The sequence below is a fragment of the Notothenia coriiceps genome, unplaced genomic scaffold (genome assembly GCF_000735185.1).
Source record: "Notothenia coriiceps isolate Sejong01 unplaced genomic scaffold, NC01 NC01_scaffold00035166, whole genome shotgun sequence".
Lineage (NCBI taxonomy): Eukaryota > Metazoa > Chordata > Actinopteri > Perciformes > Nototheniidae > Notothenia > Notothenia coriiceps.
Window position 1 is genome coordinate 2,135 of NW_011367867.1, and position 9,604 is coordinate 11,738.

Below are 9,604 nucleotides of genomic sequence, written 5' to 3' on the forward strand. Positions count from 1 at the left end.
TTTACGTTCACTGACTTCGATTGGCCCAACGTCTTGACTGTTAATTTCTGTTCCTTTTTTCTCTTTGATTTGTCCTCTTTTTTTTCATTGCCTCTTGGGACTGCTAATAAAATGATTGTTAAAGTGAAACTCCACATTATGCTTCATCCTTCTCTTTTTGTTGTTTCAGGAAAGTGATATTACGAAATATATATATTCTATAATAACATGTTATGAAACATTGCTTTCACTTCCTCTTAACAGCCTGTCCTGCAGATAAATGTGGGAATATTAGTTCAGATTCTGATTAATATGTTCATATTCGGGGTTTTTTAGGTTCAGGAATCGTTTATTTTATAACAACTTAAATGTCTCTCGTTCCTAGTGAACAAGTGACTCCGAGTCAATACCAGATATTTAAAATGCACATGAAATATAAGACACAGCCTTTTTATTTGATTAGTGCTTTTTCGATCAATATATGAATAACTTTAACCAAAAAATGTGCAGTTTTTAATGAAAGTCTCTAATCTTTTCAATAGTTTCCATGTCATGTGAACTTATGACCCCAAATCAATAAAGCATTGTATAACTACACTAGACAGGTAAGACACACCCGTTTTTATTGGATTTTAGCCTATTTCATATGAATGTATGTAAGCAGATTCAGGATTCTTCTTTTTCGAGTGGGTCGCAGATGTGTGAGTGAAGAATTAAATTTTTTTAATTTTAATTTACATTTTTTTGAAAAAGTCAAACTTTTATTTTGAAGGCCCGATTTTCTAACGCTGTGCATGCAGTAGGCGTTGGACTGGAAGTACCCGAGACCATAGACGGTTTTGAAAACTTCTGTCACGTAGTGATCATCTTCTCAATAAAACATCTTTGCCGATGTTTTTTCGAGTCTTCTGGCCAATCAGAATCACGATTGTTGCCGGAAGTCCCCACGGAGAATAACTTTGCGGTAGAACTATTCTTTATGCATCCATGGGTACAACTTCAGATAAAAATGAACACATAATGCAATATGACCCCCGGTTGGATGATTGACAGTTCACAGAGCAATGGGAGCTATCTACCCACAATTTAAAGTAATTCACACAGATTCTCTCCTCTTTGCTCTTCTCTCTGAGTGGAGCAGCAAGCTGTCAGAACTAAGTGAAAAACAAACAATGGCATAAAATATTATTAATATGTCGGGTAGTAATAGATTTATTTATTTTCTTCTCAGTGTACCAGAATGCGTAGTTCATATGTTAGTATTTCTAAAAATCCCCCCACACCCCCCTTCTGCGGTTGGGTTTTCAGCATGTGGGCCTTTTTATGTTATACAGTTCAGCTTTGATTCCATCATCTCATTAAACCTTTTTTAAAAGCATACTTTAGTCTGAGAAGGAATATAATATATAAATTTCGGGTCGCGATCTATTGACAAAGGAAAAAGTGGGTCCCGAGGCCAGTCGAGAACCACTGCATTAGAGTGTCCAACAAAGTCATATAAACAACACAAAACAGACAGGTAACAAGTTAACCCTGCAATATTGCTGAGGTTAAAAACGAATATGAAATGGAAGTCCATGAAAACCCTAATTTGCCTTCCGGCTACATGAGACATAAAATAGCAGAACCTTGATCACAAAAGTGGCGTGGGAGTTGCAATTCAAAACCAAGGCTTTCAAAAAGTGGTCCACAAACTTTCACTTCCTATATACATTGATGGATAAAAGTGGATATTCTGGATTAACCTCAGTGTCACTATGTCACACTGATATTCACAAGTACACTGTGGAGTCCACCCAGCCCAGCCAGAACGCCGGGTACACAGGCTCAGTAAAGGTGGTGTCGAAGTTGTGGATGAGGGTCATTGCACCACAGGAGATCCTGAAGAAAGTCAGTCTCCCTGCAGACCAGTCCAGATAGACTCCCACTTTGTTTGAGTTGGAATTGTAGCTGGGTAGGATGGTTAAATCAATCTTCATGTGTGCGGGACAGATCTGGTAGCGCTCTTTGGTGCAAAAAAGTCCCCAGGAAGAGTCGTTTTTGCCTAACCAGCATTCGTGACCTTCTCCCTTCCTGCACATGGTTCTGTAGGCGACTCCTATGAAGGCTCTCCCTGTCCACTCGGTCTCCCAGTAGCAGCGCCCCGCCAGCCCCTCCCTGCACAGCACCTGGGTCCAGAAGTCAAACCTCTCGGGATGATCAGGATACGACTGCTTGGTCCAACGCGTGGCTTTCCTGTTTCCCTCGGACAGAGAGAGGTCTCTGTGTGCTGTGTTCGGGTCTAGGGTGAGTTCCTTGGTGTCTGATGAAACAGATCGAGAGTGATAATCAAGTTGTATTTATTTATTTGATGTATTCGATAATTGACTCAAAGAATGTCAATCAATGCCGAGTGAGTGAGTGTTGGTTACTCACATTTCATTGGACCTGGCTGAATCCTGGATTCACCACACTGTTCCACACTAAAAGACCAAATAAGACCAGTTTTTTGACACGTACGTCACTTGAAAACAATATGGTTAAAACAGTAATTGACCAATTCAACATTTCACTCTTATTCTACTCCCAATGATTGTGTTTGTCTGCAAAGGGTCAGAATCAATGCAGCAGAGATTTTTCAAGAGAGATTTCAACTCATTGTTTTTCCTCCATACCCAATAATACAGCAAAAGGCTTTATAAATATTTTACATAAAGTGATACATTTTAAAGTTATAAAGTAGAATATTTAAAAGCGGTATCCAAAGTATGAATTTGAAATCATCTCAACCATATTTTATTATTGCAATGTATTGAATGGTTAAAATGTAACTCAGATAAAACCTTAATAACTCAATGTAATGTTGTCAAATCAAAACAGTAACAGTTTGCACTTTGTTGTAAGGGTGTGTGTGTGTGTGTGTGTGTGTGTGTGTGTGTGTGTGTGTGTGTGTGTGTGTGTGTGTGTGTGTGTGTGTGTGTGTGTGTGTGTGTGTGTATGTGGCGGCTGATACTGTGAATAGCGGTAAATAAATAATTCAGTTTAAAGTGAATTAGCCTGCAGTAAACAACATTAGCATTACATGATGAACAGTGCAATTAGCCAACTGTTTAAGCCACAGCTGAAGCTTTGGACAACTTCACTTAAGAGAATATAAAAACGTTACATGGAGGGTAAAATTGCTCAGTGTTTTATCCAGCTGAATAAGCTACTGCACTTTTAATACTGAAGCAAAATAAGTTGTATGTATTCAGTGTGTATGCCTTCATGGAAAAGGAAAAGTGAGAAAGGAAGTGAATTTCTGTCAGCAGCAGAGCTCCTGTCAGTCAGAGGACGAGGTCAGAGCTGGGCTAGTTACTGTATTCAGAGAATTTACTAAAAATACATTTCTTTTCTTTGCATTTATTTTTAAATAACTGTCATGAAGCAGTGTTGAAACCCTTAATCATTGATTGTTTTCAATAAATACATTTTAATCTTAATTTAACATGGTCACAAACATTTGTCATTATATATATATATTTTACTTGGTAACTCAAATCGACCGTGGGCCCTTTTATGCTTTTGAGCCACTTCCTCTCTAACATCCTCTGCACGTGCGTTGTACACCAATACATCTGTGATAAGCTACATTTGCTGGCTATTTTGTCATCCTCTACCTGAGTTCATGCAGACTGCAGCGAGGGTCCTCCTTCAGCGCAGACAGCAGCTGCAGGCCCAAGGGTCCCGGGTGGTTGTAGCTCAGGTCGAGCTCTTTGAGACGGGAAAAGTTCAAAGCAGATGCCAGAAAAGTGCAGCCTTCCTCTGTCACGCTGCAATAGGCCAACCTTCAAAACACCAAGACATTTAATCCAACTGATCTCCGTTATCAACAACAGTAACAACTGACTTTGCATGTTTGGCTCTGTTCAGTATTCTGCTGTTAAATAATTCATCTGGAAAGCAATTTCACTCAAGGCACTCACATGAGTATTTCCAGTTTACAGTGAGGACTCCCCAGTCCTACAGAGAGCTCTTTGACTCCAACGTCCATGAGGTCATTGTGAGAGAGGTCCAGTTCTTTCAGCTGGTTGGTATCTGAGCTGATCACAGAGGCCCAAACCCTGGCGCTGCGGTCTGTTAGGTTGCAGCTGTTCAGTCTAAACAAACAGAAAATAACCTGCTTGATAAAAACATCTTTATTTGACTTTCTGGGATTTAAAAATATATACTTATTGTTGGGTTTATACCTTAGTTTCTCAAGTTTGCTGTTCTTCAATGTATCAGAAAGCACTAATATTCCATCATCTGTGATGTTGTTGTTGCCTAGGTCCAGCTCTCTGATTTCGGATGAGTGGATGCCCATCTCCAGGATTTTACAACAAGCAGCCGTAAGATGGCATGCATTTAGACTGCAAGAAGAAAGTGGTATGAGAAAGGGAAGTATAATGTCATCACAAAATGTCTGGGATCTTATGGGGGCACAAGCTTCCCAATTTTAAACAACTGCAATGTGAAACGCCACCTAACATCATGCACATTTAAAATGCATTACCAATTACTCCATTTGGAATAAGGCAAAGTTATTGATATTTCAGGTCAAAAAGTTGTTAAAAACATGTCCTTTAAGTTACTACCTATTTCTTACTGAGTCCACTGATGAAAGCCCTTGCATTTACAATACATTCCCTCAGAAAATTAGAAGCACACTTACTGGAACACACTTACCCTTCAATGGTGGCAGAAACACAGAAAACGCTTCTGAAAGCTGAAGGGTATTATTTTCTCTAATGTGTGTTACTTGTATGTTACTACAAGTGACATCATTCACATTACTCAATTATTCTATTAATTGCCAAAACCACTCAAGTTTCACATTTCCCATTTCTAAATGGAGTACTCTTGTTATCTTCTACCAAAGGAACCTTTTTATTACCTATTATGTATTAATCGCTCCGAGGCAAATATCTTGCTTGAGCTGCCAACCAGTGTTTTTTTCCCCATCATGCAGTTCGTCTCAAGTATATCAGGCCTTACCCGACCACACAGTCTTAGGCTAGTGTTTATTTTTCTAAAGTTTCCTAGATCGCATGTTCTTCATTTCTAAAATAATCCGAGCACTAAAGCTGCGTATCTTTAACATCAGGTTCAAAAAGGACCTTAAGAGCTTGCTGTATGCTTTTAGAAATCACTTACTTTGCATCTCTGGCTTTTTTCATGACAGGCAGCAGCCTCAGGAGACCTTCCTCTGACCTGGTGTAGTCCTTCAGTTCGAACACAAGCAGCTCCTTTTCTGATGTCAGTAGAACAAAGACCAGAGTGGCCCACTGCGCAGGAGAAAGTTTGGCTTTGTTGAGACTGCCTGGGCTGAGGTAGCTCTGAATCTCCTCAATGAGGGACTGGTCATGCAGCTCGTTCAGACAGTGAAAGAGATTGAGGCATCTGTCTGGGGATGGGCTTTCTTTGATCCTCTGTTTTATGTGTGTTATGATCTCCTTCCTGGTTCTCGGTTTTGATCTGTTGGTGGTCATCAGGTTCTTCAACAGAGTCTGATTGGATTCCAGAGACAGGCCCAGAAGGAAGCGCAGAAAGATGTCAAAATGTCCTTCATCACTCCGTGAAGCTTTTTCTACCGCTTCTTTGTATAGGATGAACTCTGATGGTCCTTGGAACAGGTAGCGTCTTGACGCGGACAGCTTTTTTACCAAGACGTTTTCGTTGTCGTTGTGGAACTTGAGGTAGACATACAATGCAGCAAAGAATTCCTGGATGCTCAGATGCACAAAGCAGAATGTTTTCTCCTCGCACAGTGTCAGCTGCTCATTGAAGATTTGTGTGTAGACTCCTGAGAACATGGACGCCTGGGAAACATTAATACCGTCCGAGTTGAGGTCGCTCTCGTAGAAGATCAAGTGGCCCTTCTCGAGTTGCCGGAAGGCCAGTTTACCCAGCGACATGAGCATATCTCTCATGCATTTTGCATTTGACTCAGTTCTTTCAGGAAACCTTTTCCTGATGTCCTCCACGTACAAGAACAAGAAGTGTATGTACATCTGAGTAAGGCTCTTTGGCGTGTCTTTACTCGCAGTCGTCTGCAACTTCTTCTCAAGAACACTCGCCGCCATCCAGCAGAAGATTGGTATGTGGCACATGATGTGGAGACTTCTGTGGGATTTCACATGCGCGATCACTCTGTTTGCTAGGTTTTGGTCGCATATTTTCCTCCTGAAGTACTCGTCTTTCTGGGGTTCGTTGAACCCCCGCACCTCTGTCACTAGATCAACAGATTCCATAGGGATCTGACTGGAGGCTACCGGGCGAGATGTTATCCAAACGAGAGCAAAGGGAAGGAGTCCTCCCCGAATGAGGTTGATCAGAAGCACATCAATTGTGGTCCTCTGCGTCACATCAGACACTATTTCAGTGTTGTGGAAGTCCAAAGACAGGCGGCTCTCGTCCAGACCATCCAGGATGAAGAGCATTGTGTTATTGGCATTCCTGAAGATTCCTGTCTCATTAGTTTCCGGGAAAAAGACACTGAGAAGTTCGACTAGACTGAAGCTTTGCTTCCTCATGAGATTCAGCTCTCGGAAAGACAAAGGAAATACAAATCCCAGGTTGGTGTTTGCTTCCCCCTCAGCCCAGTCCAGTGTGAACTTATTGGTAGATACGGTTTTTCCGATGCCAGCGACTCCCCTTGTGATCACAGTTCTTATGGGGTGGTCTCGTAGAGGAACAAAGAGCTGATTGCAGTGAATTGATTCCTCCTGGGCCGCATGTTTCCTGGAGGCCGTTTCAAACTGTATCACCTCATGCTCTTTGTTGACTTCACCATTTCTTCCCTCAGTGATGTAGAGCTCTGTGTAGATCTTATTGAGAGGTGTCCTGTGTGCATCAGTCATCATCCCCTGCAGCAGGTGGCCAAACTTCCTCTTCAGCTTAGCTTTCAATTCCTCTTGACATTCTGTGATCTTGTCTTCTAAAGGAGGAAATGCTTAAAGGGTTATTTCGAGTTTGTTATACATTCAGGAAATGCACATTTATGGTAAATATGGAAGAGTAGTACTCACTTTGGGGCTTCAGATCATCACTGATGTCTGCAGTGTCATGGTTCGATGCTTCTTTTGAAGAAACAATAGATCCTGCAAAAGAAGAAAAAAGCCTTAGCCAAGCCCTAAACCCTAGCCTTAGCTAATCCAATGTCTCATATCTACCTTGGCCCGTTGAGGTGATAATGAAGTTCAGATTGGTGATGGTAGAACCAATGATGCATGGAGCAACCACATTGCCTCCACTCTGAGCGGTGCAGTTGGGTTGGAAATGATAAACCACTTCCTTGTTAGAGTGAAGTAACTCTAGGGGAAGCCATAAATGCAAATTTCAGCAATTTGTTACCAAAACAAATTAGAGTAGTGAATGAATACTGGGGTAAAATTATTATAATGTTTCTACGCAATAAAAAATCTAATTTAGATTAAAATAGAATAGAATAGAATTCCTGGAGTCTGTCATAGAACCAATTGTTCTCTATGGTAGTGAAGTGTGGTGTCCTCTCTCCAACCAGAATGTGGCCCAATTGGACAGACATCCAGTTGAAATTATGCATATAGAATGCTTAAAAAGCATCTGGTGCACAGAAAAACCCCAAAGAGAGGTGCAGTGTCAGCAGAATATGTTTTTACCAGCCACAACCTCAGGATCAGTAAGTGACTACACACACACACACGACACAACCACGCAGACTTGATTTGATTTTTAATGACATGTGATTGTTGGCATAGATGTTTGGTGTTCTTTTTCTTTTTCTTTGCAATGTTGCAACACCTTGTAAAACTTGCTTTTTCATTACTATGTTTTTGATATACGATGATGCCAATAAACCTCCTTTGAATTTGATTTTGAAATCTTAAGGATCGGAACAAACTCTTCGGAAACAAAACCTTTTCCCTTGATGACTTGCAATGTATTGCCCTATGCACTTCTTTTTCTTTATTTTGACATTCTTACCTTGAGGGCCATCGTCTGTTTCATGAGCAACACTCATTTGCTCCATCTTTCTCTCACCAGCTTCTTTGTGGTTGCAAGCCTACGTGATTTATTGTAGCTTGTAGAGATTTCCTGTACAGTTCCTGTGATGTATTTCAAGCTTGTTAAAAAAAACGGCATTAAAAAACATAAATACTTTTAGATAAAGATACATGTTTTGTCACGGTTGATATTAAAAATCGAACAGCTTTAGAAGATGAAGTTAAAGCTTACCTGCCTAAATAACAACTGTGATCGCCATCTGATTCAGATGTTGACAGCAGCGGCTCAGAAGTAGAGTGTTATTCAAGAAATGAAAAAAACTCTCTTTTGCTTTCTCTCTGTCTTATGGTGCAAAAGCAGGAAGCTGTTTTTTTTAATCTGCGCACAGTCTGTCATTGCTGTATTTAGAGGCATCGTGAACAAACCGCAGCTCTTCAAAATGTTTAATTTATTACCAAATGAAAATGAAAAATTGATCTTGGAAAGATCTGGCATAAAATAACCAACATTAATACATTTTACCATATTTGCAGTGGGTAATGTAACAACGGGCAAATATCAAGTATTGAATGTAAGTACATATTTGAGATAATTGCAATTGAGTATAATTGTTTTATACCTTCTAACTAATTTAGAAAATATCATAAAAATTGGATAAGAAGGATGCTGAATGCAATCTATATGCAAGCTTGGGCCTACTTTATAGAGCTGATTTAATTTGAAGTACACAGTTCTATTCTAAATAAGATATGTTTGTTTTGGATGGAAATAATTTTATACAATCTTCAATTTCTTTCAAAGTATTGTGAACTGTGTGAGTCAGTTTTGCAAAAGTCTTAACATACTTCTCTCAGTAGGCAAACACATGAATCTCAACAAACAATCAGAGCTTCACTGAGCATTGACTCTTCTTGTTCTGGCATCTATCTACCATAATATGGAACAATTCCACATTAAAAACCTACAAATAATGTGTGCTTGGTGTAGGTAGGATCAGTCATGCAATCCCAGTGCAGTGAACAATGGGATCAAAGTTGCTGTTAGAGTTGCAGTTTCTACATGCTGCAGCTTTGCCTGTTGAACAGATGGTGGAAGCAAAGTCCAAGTTGTGCTTTTTCCCTGCTTCACTGTACAGTGCATGCTTTGATTGATATGAGTGTTCAGGGTGGTTAATGAAGCAGACATTTCATTGGACTCGTTTCTTTTCACCTTCCATAAACACGAGTCTCTACATTTCGTCTAATAAATGTGTCTATGCAGCAAATTAGGTGTGTGACATTGGAGGAGAGGTTCACCATTATTCAAACTGAAACAGATTGAAACTGTTCACACTAAAAACACAGTTACTCTGGAAGGTTTCATTGTATGTATGCCCCTGAATGTAGTTTTAAGACAAACTGAACACACACCCCAAACTGAATAATGATGACTCTTATCACCAGGAATACAAGTGGTCGGCCTAGTTATCTAGCTACAGTCTCTGGTCTACCAATGTGCTTTTGAAAAAAATACATGTGTAGAAATGTCTCCAGGCTAAATAACTGGTGTCTTAACACATAGAAGCTAAGTCAAACCCTCAGTTTGTTCGGTGGTCTTGAACACGTAAACATAACAGAAATGTCCTGTCTTCAATTCAGTC

General features: G+C 40.1%; 1 protein-coding gene across 1 annotated transcript; it reads right to left on the bottom strand.

Annotated features, from left to right (window-relative positions):
- Positions 1 to 1,362: 1,362 nt before the first annotated feature.
- Positions 1,363 to 8,265, bottom strand: LOC104962637 (protein NLRC3-like). Its single transcript, XM_010791089.1, has 10 exons — positions 8,197 to 8,265; positions 7,945 to 8,066; positions 7,152 to 7,292; positions 7,008 to 7,079; positions 5,134 to 6,916; positions 4,188 to 4,349; positions 3,924 to 4,097; positions 3,618 to 3,785; positions 2,395 to 2,441; positions 1,363 to 2,281 (listed from the first exon to the last, which is right to left on the bottom strand). The coding sequence occupies exons 2-10, from the start codon at positions 7,988 to 7,990 to the stop codon at positions 1,752 to 1,754; spliced, it is 3,123 nt and encodes a 1,040-aa protein (XP_010789391.1). The 5' UTR covers positions 7,991 to 8,066; positions 8,197 to 8,265; the 3' UTR covers positions 1,363 to 1,751.
- Between the last annotated feature and the right edge of the window lie 1,339 nt (positions 8,266 to 9,604).

Coding starts and splice junctions, on each gene's coding strand:
- LOC104962637 (XM_010791089.1), bottom strand. CDS start 7,990: ATGGAGCAAATGAGTGTTGCTCATGAAACAGACGATGGCCCTCAAG. Junction 7,080..7,151: donor TATCACCTCAACGGGCCAAG/GTAGATATGAGA, acceptor CTTCTTTTGCAG/GATCTATTGTTTCTTCAAAA. Junction 4,350..5,133: donor AAAAAAGCCAGAGATGCAAA/GTAAGTGATTTC, acceptor TTCTTCTTGCAG/TCTAAATGCATGCCATCTTA.